Below are 18,054 nucleotides of genomic sequence, written 5' to 3'. Positions count from 1 at the left end.
CTCACAGGCTTTCTGTATGTGTGGTCAGGAGAAGCAGGACTCACAGGCTTTCTGTATGTGTGGTCAGGAGAAGCAGGACTCACAGGCTTTCTCTATGTGTGGTCAGGAGAAGCAGGACTCACAGGCTTTCTATGTGTGTGGTCAGGAGAAGCAGGACTCACAGGCTTTCTCTATGTGTGGTCAGGAGAAGCAGGACTCACAGGCTTTCTGTATGTGTGGAGGAGAAGCAGGACTCACAGGCTTTCTGTATGTGTGGTCAGGAGAAGCAGGACTTACAGGCTTTCTGTATGTGTGGTCAGGAGAAGCAGGACTCACAGGCTTTCTGTATGTGTGGTCAGGAGAAGCAGGACTCACAGGCTTTCTGTATGTGTGGTCAGGAGAAGCAGGACTCACAGGCTTTCTGTATGTGTGGAGGAGAAGCAGGACTCACAGGCTTTCTGTGTGTGTGGTCAGGAGAATAATAATAATAATACAAAAATAATACATTTTATTTATATAGCGCCAACATATTCCGCAGCACTGTACAATTTATAGGGTTCAGATACAGACATACATAACAAAGAACGTCATTTCACACAATGGGACTGAGGGCCCTGCTCAAAAGAGCTTACAATCTATGAGGTAGAGGGGGTGACACAAGAGGTAGCAGGGGCGGCATTGCTTATACAGTGTTCAGACAATTTTGTGCATTAGGAATTGTGATAGGCTTGTCTGAAAAGATGCGTCTTTAGTTTGCGTTTGAAACTGTAGAAGTTGGGAGTTAATCTTATTGTCCGGGGTAGAGCATTCCAGAGAAGTGGTGCAGCTCGGGAGAAGTCTTGTATACGAGCGTGGGAGGTTCTGATAATAGAGAATGTAAGTGTTAGATCATTGAGTGAGCGGAGAACACGGGTTGGGCGGTAGACAGAGATGAGGGAAGAAATGTAGGGAGGTGCGGCATTATGGAGAGCCTTGTGGATGAGAGTAATAACTTTATATTTTATTCTATAATGAATAGGCAGCCAATGTAGTGACTGGCACAGACCAGAGGCATCGCTGTAGCATCTAGCCTGATAGATGAGCCTGGCCGCTGCATTCAGAATAGATTGTAGAGGGGAGAGTTTAGTGAGGGGAAGACCGATTAGTAAGGAGTTACAGTAGTCAAGGCGAGAATGAATCAGAGAGACAATAAGTGTCTTTAGTGTATCTCTGGTAAGGAAAGGGCGTATTCTGGAGATGTTTTTGAGGTGAAGGTGACATGAACGTGCGAGTGATTCAATATGAGGGGTGAAGGAAAGGTCTGCGTCAAGTATGACCCCGAGGCAGCGGGCATGCTGCCTAGGAGTTATAGTAAGGCCTGAGACTGCAATGGATATATCAGGGACAGATCTGTTAGATGGTGGAAACAGTAGTAGTTCAGTCTTAGAGAGATTTAGTTTCAGATAGGGCGAGGACATGATATTAGAGACAGCAGAGAGACAGTCACTGGTGTTCTGTATGAGTGCAGGGGTGATGTCACGGGAAGATGTGTATAATTGGGTGTCATCAGCATAAAGATGGTACCTGAAGCCAAATCTGGCGATGGTTTGTCCAATGGGGGCTGTGTAGAGAGAAAAGAGCAGGGAGCCAAGGACCGAGCCCTGAGGAACCCCAACAGCAAGGGAAAGAGGGGAGGAAACAGAGCCCGCGAATGATACACTGAAAGTGCAGTCTGAGAGATAAGAGGAGAACCAGGAGAGTGCAGTGTCATTGAGGCCGACTGAGCGGAGCATAGTGAGGAGAAGTTGATGGTCAACAGTGTCAAAAGCTTCAGAGAGGTCCAGAAGAATAAGAAGAGAGAAGTCACCATTGGATTTAGCCTTCAGTAGATCATTAGAGACTTTTGTGAGAGCTGTTTCAGTAGAGTGCAGAGCGCGGAAACCAGATTGTAAGGGGTCAAGCAGAGAGTTAGCAGAGAGATAACAGATTAACCGAGAATAAACCAGGCGTTCCAAAAGTTTAGAGATGAAGGGGAGGTTAGAGACGGGTCGATAGTTAGCAGCACAAGATGGGTCCAGGGAGGGTTTTTTCAGTAGCGGGGTTATAACAGCATGCTTGAAGGAGGATGGGAAGATTCCAGAAGAGAGAGAGAGGTTAAATATTTTAGTAAGGTAAGTAGTGACAGCAGGGGACAGAGATTGGAGAAGGTGTGAGGGGAAGGGGTCACTACTGCAGGTTGTAGGGCGAGATGAAGAAAGTAGCTGGGAGACTTCCTCTTCTGTAACAGGTTCAAAAGATGAGAATGGACAGTCTGAAGTGCGGCTGGTGAGGGGATCAGTACTATCGTAGGTGTGGGAGTCAATGCCACCTGGGGCTTGGGCAGTAATTTCCTGACGGATCTTATCAATTTTATCATGGAAATACATGGCCAGGTCATCAGCACTAAGGTCTGTGAATGGCATCTGTACCTTGGGTGTGAGTAAGGAGTGAAAGGTTTCAAAAAGCCTTTTAGGGTTGCTGGAGAGAGAAGAGATGAGGGCGGTGAAATAGACTTGTTTGGCGAGGTAAAGGGCAGAGCTATATGTTTTAAGCATAAACTTGAAGTGGAGGAAATCTGCAGGTGAGCGTGATTTTCTCCAGAGACGTTCGGCACACCTAGAGCATCGCTGGAGAAATCTGTCTGTGGCGTGTGCCAGGGTTGCTGCCTCCTATGTGGGACTTTACGAGTTGAGGGGGGAGCAACCTCATCCAATGCATTTTTGAGGGTTTCATAATAGTGACTGGTGGCCAGATTGGGACAGGAGATTGAAGAGATGGGGGACAGGGAGGACTGTAGAGTATCTGAGAGGTGCTGGGTGTCAATAGCACGCAAGTTCCTATATGTGTGATGGGTAGGGGAGTCTTGTGAAGGGGAGAGAGCACTGATGGTGAGAGATAGAAGGTTGTGGTCAGAGAGCGGCAGAGAAGAGTTAGAAAATTTAGAGACTGTGAGGAGTCGATGGAAGACTAGATCAATCGTGTTACCATCTATATGTGTGGCGGAAGAAGAACATTGTGAGAGATCAAGAGAAGTGGTTAATGAGAGAAACTGTGAGGCAGCCGGGGAGTGAGGGGGGGCAATAGGGATGTTAAAGTCACCCATGATGAGGGTAGGAATGTCACTGGATAAAAAGTGGGGAAGCCAAGAAGCAAAGTGGTCCAAAAATTGGTAGGGTGAGCCAGGTGGGCGGTAGATCACGGCTACACGTAAGGAGAGTGGGCGGAAAAGTCTGATAGCATGGACTTCAAATGAGGAGAATGTGAGTGAGGGGACCGGGGGAATGGACTGAAAAATGCACTGCGGTGACAGAAGTAATCCTACCCCACCACCCTGCCTATTATCAGGCCTAGAGGTGTGTGCGAATTGTAGGCCACCATGAGACAAAGCAGCAGGGGAAGCCGCATCTGACTGCTGGATCCAAGTTTCAGTAAGGGCGAGCAGGCTGAGTGATTTACTAAGGAATAAGTCATTAATGTATTTTAGCAGGACTCACAGGCTTTCTGTATGTGTGGAGGAGAAGCAGGACTCACAGGCTTTCTGTATGTGTGGTAAGGAGAAGCAGTACTCACAGGCTTTCTGTATGTGTGGTCAGGAGAAGCAGGACTCACAGGCTTTCTCTATGTGTGGTCAGGAGAAGCAGGACTCACAGGCTTTCTGTATGTGTGGTCAGGAGAAGCAGGACTCACAGGCGTTCTGTATGTGTGGAGGAGAAGCAGGACTCACAGGCTTTCTGTATGTGTGGTCAGGAGAAGCAGGACTCACAGGCTTTCTCTATGTGTGGTCAGGAGAAGCAGGACTCACAGGCTTTCTGTATGTGTGGTCAGGAGAAGCAGGACTCACAGGCTTTCTCTATGTGTGGAGGAGAAGCAGGACTCACAGGCTTTCTGTATGTGTGGAGGAGAAGCAGGACTCACAGGCTTTCTGTATGTGTGGTCAGGAGAAGCAGGACTCACAGGCTTTCTGTATGTGTGGTCAGGAGAAGCAGGACTCACAGGCTTTCTGTATGTGTGGTCAGGAGAAGCAGGACTCACAGGCTTTCTGTATGTGTGGTCAGGAGAAGCAGGACTCACAGGCTTTCTCTATGTGTGGTCAGGAGAAGCAGGACTAACAGGCTTTCTCTATGTGTGGTCAGGAGAAGCAGGACTCACAGGCTTTCTGTATGTGTGGAGGAGAAGCAGGACTCAGGCTTTCTGTATGTGTGGTCAGGAGAAGCAGGACTCACAGGCTTTCTGTATGTGTGGTTAGGAGAAGCAGGACTCACAGGCTTTCTGTATATGTGGTCAGGAGAAGCAGGACTCACAGGCTTTCTGTATATGTGGTTAGGAGAAGCAGGACTCACAGGCTTTCTGTATGTGTGGAGGAGAAGCAGGACTCACAGGCTTTCTGTATGTGTGGTCAGGAGAAGCAGGACTCACAGGCTTTCTCTAAATATATATTGAGGGGGAAGTAGGACTCACAGACAACCAAAGAGATGGCATGAGAGGAAGGGCAGCTCAGCACAGCCAAGTACTATATTAGATAATAGATGATTTGTACTACTACTATAATATGTAGCATAACCTGGTGTTTTTCTTGCTCTAGATCACCATTCACTGGCCAGGAGATGGCTGTGTCCAGTGGATCAGGATTTATCGTGTCCGAAGATGGAATTATTGTGACAAATGCCCATGTACTCACAAACAAGCAGAGGATTAAAGTAGAAGTGAAGGATGGGGCTCATTATGATGCCAAGATCAAGGACATTGACCAGAAGATGGATATAGCACTTATTAAGATTGACCCAGATGTAAGTACTAGAGACTAACTTGTTACCCTAATAACATTGGGGTGAGCAAACGTGTAGGCTGGACCAATATGTATAAGAGTGAAGCCTAAGGAAGTAATGACATCAGTGAGGCATGTCAAAGCCAATTGGCATACGACTAGTCAGCTTCTTCTATAAAATTCCTTTGGAATCACTTTATAGATACTGATCATGTACTGATCCTGAGTAACAGTGTGTATTATACTGCAGAGCTGAATTCACAATTCTGCTTGTCATGAGATATATCCGTAACAACTTAGCTTACCTGCTGAATGTAAATGACTATAGATCTGTGCAGCTGTTGAGCTGGTGAGATTTCAGCTCTAAAGCCTACAGAACTGTGAATTCTACTGTGAAATATAACACAGGCTGTAACTCAGGATCTAAAGAAGATAACTAAGGCTGGATTCACACCAGCTCTCGCTCAACATTCGGGGATTCCGAACCCGAATCCACTGGAAAAACGCAGAGAGAAAAGTTCTTCAGGCGGATACGGGAGGACTGTTCTCTTTTCTCTGCTGATTTCAGTATAAAATTGGCTGAGACCGGGTGGAAACCTGGCAGAACCCATTACAGTCTATGGGGTCCGTGAGTTTCCGCAGGTAGCCGCTTTGTAAGCAGATTGGGTTTCTGTTTATTGGATCCCCAATCAGTGTGAACCTAGAGTAGTGTAATGTGTTTGTGAAGTGTCTATGATATTTTGGGTAGATTAACTACGTTAACTATAAATTTGTGTTGAAACGCATATACATGCTTTAAGATGGCTAAATATGGCACAATATTTTTATCTGATTGAGCCAACATTTGAGTTTTTAGGAATTATACTAAGTATTCCTATGGTGGAAATACCTGTTCTCGTAAACAGGGCTGTGAAATAGAAGACATGGAGTCAGAGATAGAGCCAGTTCTGTGTGGAGTCGGAATTGGAAAACTGTTACTGACTCCGATAGACTCCGCTGATTCATTGCGTAGTATGATCTTTACTGCTTCTGTCTGACTATGGCTGTCAGCCATTTATGAAGGCTTCGGAGTCAGAACAGACATGGGGCTGTGTAAAAATAAAGTAGTCGTAGTTGATGCTTTGGCCTTGCTCATTGCATAGAGTAAGACTGTAACCATGTTGCTCTTCCAAGGCAACACACATGATCTCAACAAATTTTTTATTGGTATATTCTTTCCCATAGAGTTCTTACTATTCCTATAAGATGTCTTCTCAATATGTTGACTTAGGGTTGGTGCGTTGGAAGAGTGTGGGAACGCTGAGGTTGTGTCCTTCATTACCTGCACCATTGAGCAAAACAAGTAGTCACTTGGCACAGTAGAGTGTCACTACATCCTGTTACCACAGCACAACCCCATTCAACTATAAAATATCCTTTATAGGCTCCTCTTCCCGTTCTCATGCTGGGCCGATCGGCTGACCTGCGACCTGGAGAATTTGTGGTTGCTCTGGGTAGCCCATTCTCTCTACAGAACACTGTGACCACCGGGATTATCAGCACAACTCAGCGAGGTGGGAAGGAACTAGGCCTGAAAGATTCGGACATGGAGTACATCCAGACAGACGCCATCATTAATGTGAGTGCCAAGCCTTACATGCTATACTATATATATATATATATATATATATATATATATATATATTTAGAATATAATTCAGACGTAAAGGTCTATATCTGACAATAGTGTGCCCACTAATAGTCCTTACCATTTGTTTCTGTCTTTTTTTTTTATCAGTATGGAAATTCTGGGGGACCCTTGGTGAACCTGGTGAGTATTCACTTTGGCCTTATCAAAAACCAAGCCAAAATGATCAGAGCTGTGGATGTGTCTATGGACTTTACCATTTTTCTGCTGGACGTTCTATTTAAAAAAAGTCATTACAAATACCCTATTATGGAATTCTGAATTACAGGGGTTGCCTGGCCAATAAATTTATATTTTAAAAATGGGAGCAAAAATTAAAAAATTAAAGAAATGAAGGATACTATACAGACTCCCAACGATCCAAGGCTTTCTGAGTCCCTGCTGGTCTCTCTCGAAACACAGGAAATAAGACGGGTCACCTCTTATGATCAGAGCAGTGATTTCCTGTGTGTCATGAGGGATGAAAATTTATAGACTAGCGTGGAAGGGGGAAGCTATGAAACAACATTGGTGAGTTGAGTATTACTTCAGTTTTTTTATGCTAATTTGAAGGGTTTTTGTACCAAAGTCCCTTAACCCCTTAAGCGCTGTGCCAATATTAGTTTTTGCATTTCCATTTTTTTCTCGTTACCTCCATGACCCATAACATTTTAATTTTCCATACACATACAAGGACTTGTTTTTGTAGGACAAATTATATATTCTATTAGCACCAATTCACTTTCCCTATAATGGATTGTAAAAGGGTAAAACATATAAATCAAATCAAATGTGCTTTATTAGCATTACCGAAGAAAAAAAAAAACATTTGGTGTTGCCAAAGCAAAGAATGGTTGGGGGGTGGGTACAGGGTATGTGGGTTGGGGGTTTGAGTGTCCTTGGGGTCTCGTCATTCTTGTTTTGGGGCGTGTGGGTATCAGTGGGTATGGGGTAGATGCGTGATGGGGGGGCTTAATGGTCTTTGGGTGGTGGGTGAGGGGTTTAATAGTCCATGGGGGGTGGGTGGTTTAATAGTCCATGGGGTCTCATCTTCCTCTTGTTTGGTGACAGCTGGACACGTATTGGGCAGTGATCTCCACAGTGGCCTCTTCTTCTCCCAGTAGGATGTAGAGTTTCCTCTTCTCGTCTGCAGATGTGAAGTCTGGGATGTGGGCAGAGAGTCTTTGGTAGTAGACGGCCCTCACAGCTGAGTATTTGGTGCAGTGTAGCAGGAAGTGTGTCTCGTCTTCTAGGGCCCCCTGGTACCATTCTAGAGATTCGAGATTTTTGACATTTTTCCCATCAATTTACCGTACTCGATAAATGCTTTTATATTATCATGGTCTGAGCATTGTCAGATGCAGCGATAATATATATATATATATATATATATATATATATTATGATCTATAATACTATATATTATTATATTTCTTTCTTTTTTATTTGTATAGTTTTATATGTAAAATGAGGGGTGTGATTTAAATATCTAATTCTTTTATTTTTTTATATTATTTATTTTTACATTTATTCTAATTCACCGCAGAGAATTTCTGAATGATCGAACAATATATTCCAATACTACATTACATTGTATTTCCGCATATAGTAAAATTATTGCTGCTCTATTACACCCTGCCTACCATATAAAGCCTATTAATTACATTTGTGTAATGCCTTTTTTCTCCTGTAGTGGCACTGTAGGGAAACTGAACACTTTCTGAGAGATTCCTGCACAGATTACAGCTGATCGCGGGGGTTCTAGCTGCAGACTCTCTGTGATCAGCTTCTCATTGGATTGCATACAGCAGACAATCCATTTAACCCCTTCCCACTCTGCGTTATACTATTCCATCACACTGACCGTATAGTTAATGCTCGGTGTCGTATTAGTATGGCGCAGGTCTGTAGAAGGCAAAAAGTAGAGAAAAAGTTGAAAGTGAAACCAAATAAAACTGATATAAATAGGATATTCCCATAATTGTAATGAGCTGTTAAACAAAGTTGCCGTGTCAACAGTATGGTCAGAGAAGTCATCAATGTGAAAATTTGGTTTGGGGCTGGAAAACCCCTTAAAAAGGCTACCAAACACGAGCTCATTCTTCATAGCTCATAACCTATTCCATATTAGAAATGTTCTATATCCCTTTCCACATCCTACCTCTATGGAGAATAATCCAGCGATTTATGTTGGAGCAGAGATACATGTAACAAAGCAGGATCTATTGTTTTCAGCACCATGGATAGATCATGTTCCATGCCAGTCTGTCCCATGACATAAGGACTATAGTGATACAGCGCTATGCACATGAACCATTGGCGGATTCCGATTTGGCCACAATCCCAGGGTACCATAAAAGTGCGTCCTGTTGGTGCCCGACCGAGTATGCGTGTCTATTTATAATAGGAAGAGGTAACTGATATCCTGGAAATTCACAACGATGTTGGGTGAAAGCAGGAAGGCCGAAACATAAGAGTTATCAGATATGGAAAAACAGAACAGCTAATGGCATGAGTACTAGAATTTGCAAAATGTAAAATGGAGCAAGTCTGTCCATCATCCAGTTGACCTTAGTTACCCAACCTGTATATATACAATCCTATGAAAAAGTTTGGGCACCCCTATTAATCTTAATCATTTTTAGTTCTAAATATTTTGGTGTTTGCAGCAGCCATGTCAGTCTGATATATCTAATAACTGATGGACACAGTAATATTTCAGGATTGAAATGAGGTTTATTGTACTAACAGAAAATGTGCAATATGCATTAAACCAAAATGTGACCGGTGCAAAAGTCTGGGCACCTCAACAGAAAAGTGACATTAATATTTAGTAGATCCTCCTTTTGCCTTTAGTCGCTTCCTGTAGCTTTTAATCAGTTCCTGGATCCTGGATGAAGGGATTTTGGACCATTCCTCTTTACAAAACTATTCAAGTTCAGTTGGGGGGTTAATGATGCTCTAATGATAAATACTAAGACTTGTTGGATTACTCAATTTGTTATATTGGAGGCTTTTGATGGTTTTAAGTAAATAATTATAGGAAAGTATGCTGAGATGGGGGAATGGTGAATAATTAGGGAAATCGTCAAAAATTTTAGTTCCACAACCGAGATTGCCTAACTCTTTGTATAGCCTGCAAGTACTTCAATGGATAGAACTTGAGTGTTAGAGGCTTAATGTGACTATTAAAGAAGGAGACAACCCACAGAAAACAATAAGACCATGGGATGGGTTATGTGATGGCATTGTAGAGTAGCAATGGAGGAGACAATAAAGAGAAATCACTGAATCACCCATGGTCAGGACGCTGTGCATGGACTACCATGATGTGCTTAGATGTAGTGAAGAGATTGCATCTACTTTCCATACACATCACTTTCCTAGAGTCATTAAACCCGTAGTGAAAGGAGAGTCCTGGGGCACTAGTCTGAGCCGGCCCCATATGGCAGAGTGATATATATATCATTAGCAGATGCATGGCCTTAATAGTATACTCTTCTGTAGTGACTGTGCTTATCCTGTCAAACAATTCCCATGATAGATTGCCGCATGACCGCATGTCCCTTCTTGTACATATCATCCCAGGTGTTTGCTCCATGTCTGATAGTAATATTAAATTAACTTGTTATACCAGTTCTTCCACAACTACTGCTATATAATGACACAAGGACAGAAAGAATCTGCATTGCTGAGGTCTAAAGCGGCCACACAGTATACTGCTCCATTTATACACACTATAACGTCCCAAAGTGGCGTCCAGACAGTATAATATCCCACAGGAGCCCCTGCACACAGTATTATGTCCCATGGTGGCCTCTGAACACAGTATTATGCCCCATGGTGGCCTCTGAATACAGTATTCATAGATTATAGATAGGTTACTGACCACTCTTTCATTTTCTGATCTCTGTAGCTGTGACTTACAGGCTATTAAAGATATATTCTGGCTTTATATGTTCTTATAGGATGGTGAGGTCATTGGCATCAACACATTGAAAGTGACGGCAGGGATATCATTTGCTATTCCATCTGATAGAATCAGGCAATTCATGGCAGAATCACATGACCGTCAGCTAAAAGGTAAGATCTCTAAAAAAAATGTATTTATTTTCTTTATCAAGTGGAGTAGTATATAGTATACAGGACTGACCACTATACATGGCCATAATACAATACTATTATACTATATACATAGATCACTAAACCTCCCAACATGGCCGACCACTGGACATGGCCATAATACAATACTATTATACTATATACATAGATCACTACACCTCCCAACATGGCCGACCACCGGACATGACCATAATACAATACTATTATACTATATACATAGATCACTACACCTCCCAACATGGCAGACCACTGGACATGACCATAATACAATACTATATACATAGATCACTACACCTCCCAACATGGCCGACCACCGGACATGGCCATAATACAATACTATTATACTATATACATAGATCACTACACCTCCCAACATGGCCGACCACTGGACATGGCCATAATACAATACTATTATACTATATACATAGATCACTACACCTCCCAACATGGCCGACCACTGGACATGGCCATAATACAATACTATTACACTATATACATAGTTCACTACACCTCCCAACATGGCCGACCACTGGACATGGCCATAATACAATACTATTATACTATATACATAGATCACTACACCTCCCAACATGGCCGACCACTGGACATAGCCATAATACAATACTATTACACTATATACATAGATCACTACAACTCCCAACATGGCTGACCACTGGACATGACCATAATACAATACTATTATACTATATACATAGATCACTACACCTCCCAACATGGCCGATCACTGGACATGGCCATAATACAATACTATTATACTATATACTGTACATAGATCACTACACCTCCCAACATGGCCGACCACTGGACACGACCATCATACAATACTATTATACTATATACATAGCTCATTACACCTCCCAACATGGCCGACCACTGGACATGACCATAATACAATACTATTATACTATATACATAGATCACTACACCTCCCAACATGGCCGACCACTGGACATGACCATAATACAATACTATTATACTATATACATAGATCACTACATCTCCCAACATGGCCGACCACTGGACATGACCATAATACAATACTATTATACTATATACATAGATCACTACATCTCCCAACATGGCTGACCACTGGACACGACCATCATACAATACTATTATACTATATACATAGCTCATTACACCTCCCAACATGGCCGACCACTGGACATAACCATAATACAATACTATTATACTATATACATAGATCCCTACACCTCCCAACATGTCTGACCACTGGACATGGCCATAATACAATACTATTATACTATATACATAGATCACTACACCTCCCAACATGGCCGACCACTGGACATGGCCATAATACAATACTATTATACTATATACATAGATCACTAAACCTCCCAACATGGCCGACCACTGGACATGGCCATAATACAATACTATTATACTATATACATAGATCACTACACCTCCCAACATGGCCGACCACTGGACATGGCCATAATACAATACTATTATACTATATACATAGATCACTACACCTCCCAACATGGCCGACCACTGGACATGACCATAATACAATACTATTATACTATATACATAGATCACTACACCTCCCAACATGGCCGACCACTGGACATGTCCATAATACAATACTATTATACTATATACATAGATCACTACACCTCCCAACATGGCCGACCACTGGACATATCCATAATACAATACTATTATACTATATACATACAGTAGATCACTACACCTCCCAACATGGCCGACCCCTGGACATGTCCATAATACAATACTATTATACTATATACATAGATCACTACACCTCCCAACATGGCCGACCACTGAACATGACCATAATACAATACTATTATACTATATACATAGATCACTACACCTCCCAACATGGCCGACCACTGGACATGTCCATAATACAATACTATTATACTATATACATACAGTAGATCACTACACCTCCCAACATGGCCGACCCCTGGACATGTCCATAATACAATACTATTATACTATATACATAGATCACTACACCTCCCAACATGGCCGACCACTGGACATGACCATAATACAATACTATTATACTATATACATAGATCACTACACCTCCCAACATGGCCAACCACTGGACATGGCCATAATACAATACTATTATACTATATACATAGATCACTACACCTCACAACATGGCTGACCACTGGACATGACCATAATACAATACTAATATACTATATACATAGATCACTACACCTCCCAACATGGCTGACTACTGGACATGACCATAATACAATACTATTATACTATATACTGTACATAGATCACTACACCTCCCAACATGGCCGACCACTGGACATGACCATAATACAATACTATTATACTATATACATAGATCACTACACCTCCCAACATGGCCGACCACTGGACATGGCCATAATACAATACTATTATACTATATACATAGAGCACTACACCTCTCAAGAATTGTCACCATGAGAAGCCTATTTGTAGGCACAATTGTCCCAGGCCATTCAGTACAAGGCCCTCATAGATAGTATTTTTTGGACTATAAGATGCACCCAGGTTTTAGAGGAGGAAAATAGAGAAAAATAATTTGAAGCAGAAAATGGTAAAATATTTAATATGTGGGAGTTGTAGTTTTGCAGCAGCTCCAAGGCCACATTGACAGGTGACCCTGCAGCTGTACGGGGATGCGTAGGGTGTCTGTTTTTGCCAGGCCAGGTGAACCTTTTCATTGCACCATTTTGGGGAATGTCTATTATTTAGATCACTTTTTATTCAAATCAGAGGCAAAACAGTGAAAAAAAACCGGCAGTGTGGCACTTCTGATTTTTTTTCCCCACTATCGCGTTCACCCCACACCAAAATTATTTTTGTAAGTTTGTAGACCGGGCACTTTCAGACACAGGGAGACCTATTGTGTATGTGTGTCACAGTAATATTCTACTTAAAGGGGACGATTTAGAACTTTTTAGTTTTTTTATTTATATTTTTTGAAACTTTTTTTTTAAACTATTTTATTAGCCTTCTAGCCTTCCTAGGGGGCTTGAATCTGCAATCATTTGATTGCAGGTTCCATAGATTGCAGTACAAGTGTATTAGCAGACTATGGGAGATTCTGTACATTACTGTGATAGGCCTGGGAACCTTCATTAGGCTTTCGGCTATCACAGGAATTGGTTGGCTCGTGCGGAAGGCAGCCTGCAATTTCAGAGGTGGTGGAAACTGGTCCTTTGGGCAATTTTAAAATTTTGGGGGGTGGGGGGAGCTTTGAGCTAGTAATGCCCGCGAACAGAGTCCACCCTGATCGTGGGCATTAGCTCTAGGTCTCCACTGTACATTACATTGGAGATCCGATAGCTATGGTGACCGCTCTGCAGCAAAGCAACCACCATTATATTTACAGACCTGGTATCCGCCGTAATAATATGGCGGATGCTGGGATTGGTTTGGTGGGACACCCTCAACGCCAAGCCCAGGGCTCGCAGATTGTCCTATCCCTGCCACTGCAGGAAGCAGGTGTCAGCAGGAGAGGGGCAATTCTGCAACCCTGCCCCCCCCAACACCCACATTCGGACTATAAGACACCCCCTCCCCCATTTTGTTCCCAAATTTGGTTAAAAAAAGTGCGTCTGATTTCCGAAAAAATACGGTAGTCAATTCCTGCCAATTTTTTGTGGTCATGCAAACTATGGAGCCTTGGTGGAATATAACTACTTATCAAACTTTACTTATAGGAAAGTCCATTTCAAGAAAGAGATACATGGGCGTCAGGATGTTACAGTTATCTGCAAGGTACAATGTTTTTACCTTACAATGGTTTTATGTTGTAGATTATGCATAGTGTACACGTCATAAGTATATAAGACATACAAAGCTATCAAGCTGGGTTAACACATTAAATAAATGTAGGCTGAACCTGATGATTTTGGCGGAACTGATGGACAGTTTAGGAGGACTTTTCATGTCTTCAGGCACATGCGGTTTTATATACCACTACAAAGCCGATTTCAGCGCACTGTCGGCTATCCCTGTTATGTGCTCCAGGGCTGGAGATATCGATGCCTTTACCGATGTCTGCCCACTGACAGAAGGGTGTTCCTGACATTTTAGTTGGGCTCTGAGGAACACCCCCTCAGATAGTACTCATCCATAGTCCTGTACTGTGAGAAGGGGTGTTCTTTATCACCCAGCGATGACGCTGAGCTAGTCTATGGATGAGTACAGTTGGAGGGGAGGAGGGTTCCTCAGCCCAGCTAGACTGTCAGGAACACCCTTCTGACAGTGGGCAGACATCAGTGCCGTTATAACAGCACCGATATCTCCCCCCTTCCCCCGGGGTACGTAACGATATATAAAACCGCATGTAGCTAAAGACATAAAAGGTCCCTCAATGTATGCTACTGAAAGAGGGCGAGGGTTGGACATGTTGAATTACGACATGTCTGATCATTATTTTCTCCAGGACACAAGTGCCACCTATGGTGTCTGCCAATGGCTGATCCAACTCTCCTTAAGCTGGCCAGGTACTTGACATAAGAATTATCCATACTTCACAGTTTCACTGATCTTGGTAGTTCACCCATGTGTACACGGCCTCTTGACTGATGTTGGAGGAAAATGGAATAGAGCTTGTTGTATTTCCAGAGATGTTTATGCCCCATGATAATTCTTGGAGATCTAATCACACAAAAGCTTTTCCTTAGTCTTGGTCCTTTCTCCATGATCTACATATTCAGGTTACTTTAGTTGTCCGAAGAAACAAGTTTAATTCCATTTGCTTATATTCAACATTTTTCTCAAGCAGAAGACATTTTATCCATACTATATATGTGACATCTATTGGATAGGTCTTTGATGTCCAAGCTTTGGAGAACCCAAGTTATTTCTTCTTGAAAATTGAAGAAAACCACTCCTTTTATTTTGCAGTCTTATCCGTGAACTCAAGATGAGAGACGACGATTTCCCTGATGTCAACTCTGGAGTTTATGTGTTTGAGGTCATCAAAGGAACTGCAGCCGCGAGGTAAGAGGCCAATGACTGCAATGGGTACCAGTGAGGTTGGCTTCCAGTTACCGTAGCCAATATCTCGTATAGACATGGGAAGCTTTGTCTGGCTAGATATTTCCACTGCATTGTCCACATGGTCATGAAGGGAAGTCCAAAATGGCATATAGGCTATATGGACAACCACTTTAAACTTCCCCATGTGGCAATAATTTTCAAGCTTATCAGAAAAAAAAAACAATGGAATGGTTGTAGAATAGTGGGATTGGTGAACGTAAAGGTGCTCATATACACTGTTGGCCAAAAGTATTGGCACCCCTGCAATTCTGTCAGATAATACTCAGTTTCCTCCAGAAAATGATTACAAGCACAAACTCTTTGGCATTAATATCTTCATTTATTTTGCTTGCAATGAAAAAACACAAAAGAGAATGAAAAACAAGTCAAATCATTGATCAATTTACACAAAACTCCAAAAATGGGCCGGACAGAAGTATTGGCCCCCTCAGCCTAATACTCGGTAGCACAACCTTTAGACACAATAACTGCGCACAACCGCTTCCGGTAACCAGCAATGAGTTTCTTTCAAGGCTCTGCTGGAATCTTAGACCATTCTTCTTTGGCAAACTGCTCCAGGTCCCCCCTGAGATGTGAAGGGGGCCTTCTCCAAACTGCCATCAAGAGATCTCTCCCCCTCCCCCACAGGTGTTCTATGGGATTCAGGGCTGGACTCATTGCTGCCACTTTACAAGTCTCCAGGGCTTTCTCTCACCACCATTTTCTAGTGCTGACCTGAAGTGTGTTTTGGGTCATTGTCCTGCTGGAAGACCCCTGACCTCTGAGGGAGACCCAGCTTTCTCACACTGGGCCCTACATGATGCTGCACAATGTGTTGGTCGTCTTCAGACTCCATAATGCCATGCACACGGTCAAGCAGTCCAGTGCCAGAGGCAGCAAAGCAACCCCAAAACATCAGGGACCCTCCGCCATGTCTGACTGTAGGGACCGTGTTCTTTTCTTTGAAGGCCTCTTTTTTCCTGTAAACTCTATGTTGATGCCTTTTCCTACTTTTGTCTCATCTGACCAGAGAACATTCTTCCAGAACGTTTTTGGCTTTCTCAGGTAAGTTTCGGCAAACTCCAGCCTGGCTTTTTTCTGTCTCTGGGTAAGAAGTGGGGTCTTCCTGGGTCTCCTACCATACAGTCCCTTCTCATTCAGACGCTGAAGGATAGTACGGGGTGACACTGTTGTACCCTCGGACTGCAGGGCAGCTTGGACTTATTTGGATGTTAGTCGAGGTTCTTTATCCACCATCCGCACAATCTTGCGTTGAAATCTCTGGTCAATTTTTCTTTTCCGTCCACATCTAGGGAGGTTAGCCACAGTGCCATGGGCTTTACACTTCTTGATGACACTGCGCACGGTAGACACAGGAACATTCAGGTCTTTGGAGATGGACTTGTAGTCTTGAGATTGCTCATGCTTCCTCACAATTTTGCTTCTCAAGTCCTCAGACAGTTCTTTGGTCTTCTTTCTTTTCTCCATGCTCAATGTGGTACACACAAGGACACAGGACAGAGGTTGAGTCAACTTTAATCCATTTCAACTGGCTGCGAGTGTGATTTAGTTATTGCCACCACCTGTTAGGTACCTCAGGTAAGTAACAGGTGCTGTTAATTACACAGATTAGAGAAGCATCACATGATTTTTCAAACAGTGCCAATACTTTTGTCCACTGCTTTTTATGTTTGCTGTGGAAGTATATCCAATTTGGCTTTTTGACAATTCATTTAGTGGTTTTCCATTGAAGATAAATTAAATGAAGATAATACCAAAGAATTTGTGCTTGCAAACATTTTCTGGAAGAACATGAGTATTATCTGACAGAATTGCAGGGGTGCCAATACTTTTGGCCAACACTGTACCTTAGACAACTGAATGTTGATGGCTATCCTTCTGGCATGTGTGTTTTTTTTTTTTTCCAATGGGGAGAGTGGAATAAACTGCTGACAGACACCCCATAGGCAGCTTATTTCTTGTGAGATTGACCATGTTGAATCCTACACTTCACACGCCATTGGGGAGAGGGTTGAGACATTCATTGATGTAAAAAAATACTGTTGTTGGAGTTGACAGAAGCTTTCTCAGTGTGACTGTAATAATGATATATGTAAGATTACAATATTACTGACAAAAGAGAAGGTTATTGGGCTGTAGTATTCTGGTATCTCTAGCCTAGGTACAACATGAGATACATTTGGACATGGAGACATACAGGTTCTGTATGGTATCCAATGGCAGATTTTCCCACAGATGTGCAGTTGTACCTGTAGATCCTGCACACTCATAAGCTATTGAAGCTGTCATCCTAGCTGGTCCCATAAATACGTGATTGGTGATAAATCTGCCAACTGGGAAGGCCAAGCAAGTGTTACAGGCAGAGACATTCCCTGCCCTGTGTGTGGGTGAGCATTAT

General features: G+C 42.7%; 1 protein-coding gene across 1 annotated transcript in view; it reads left to right on the top strand.

Moving 5' to 3' along the window:
- Positions 1–18,054, top strand: part of HTRA4 (HtrA serine peptidase 4) — a 31,227-nt gene that overhangs the window by 11,175 nt on the left and 1,998 nt on the right. The window contains exons 3-8 of the mRNA XM_075272892.1: positions 4,580–4,784; positions 6,186–6,380; positions 6,540–6,572; positions 10,397–10,511; positions 14,309–14,366; positions 15,501–15,596. Coding sequence (XP_075128993.1) covers positions 4,580–4,784; positions 6,186–6,380; positions 6,540–6,572; positions 10,397–10,511; positions 14,309–14,366; positions 15,501–15,596 — 702 coding nt within the window. The remainder of the gene's footprint in view (positions 1–4,579; positions 4,785–6,185; positions 6,381–6,539; positions 6,573–10,396; positions 10,512–14,308; positions 14,367–15,500; positions 15,597–18,054) is intronic.

Source organism: Leptodactylus fuscus, chromosome 5 (assembly GCF_031893055.1).
Source record: "Leptodactylus fuscus isolate aLepFus1 chromosome 5, aLepFus1.hap2, whole genome shotgun sequence".
NCBI lineage: Eukaryota > Metazoa > Chordata > Amphibia > Anura > Leptodactylidae > Leptodactylus > Leptodactylus fuscus.
The sequence above is the reverse complement of the archived record's forward strand: the minus strand, read 5'-3'. Positions and strand labels throughout refer to the sequence as shown.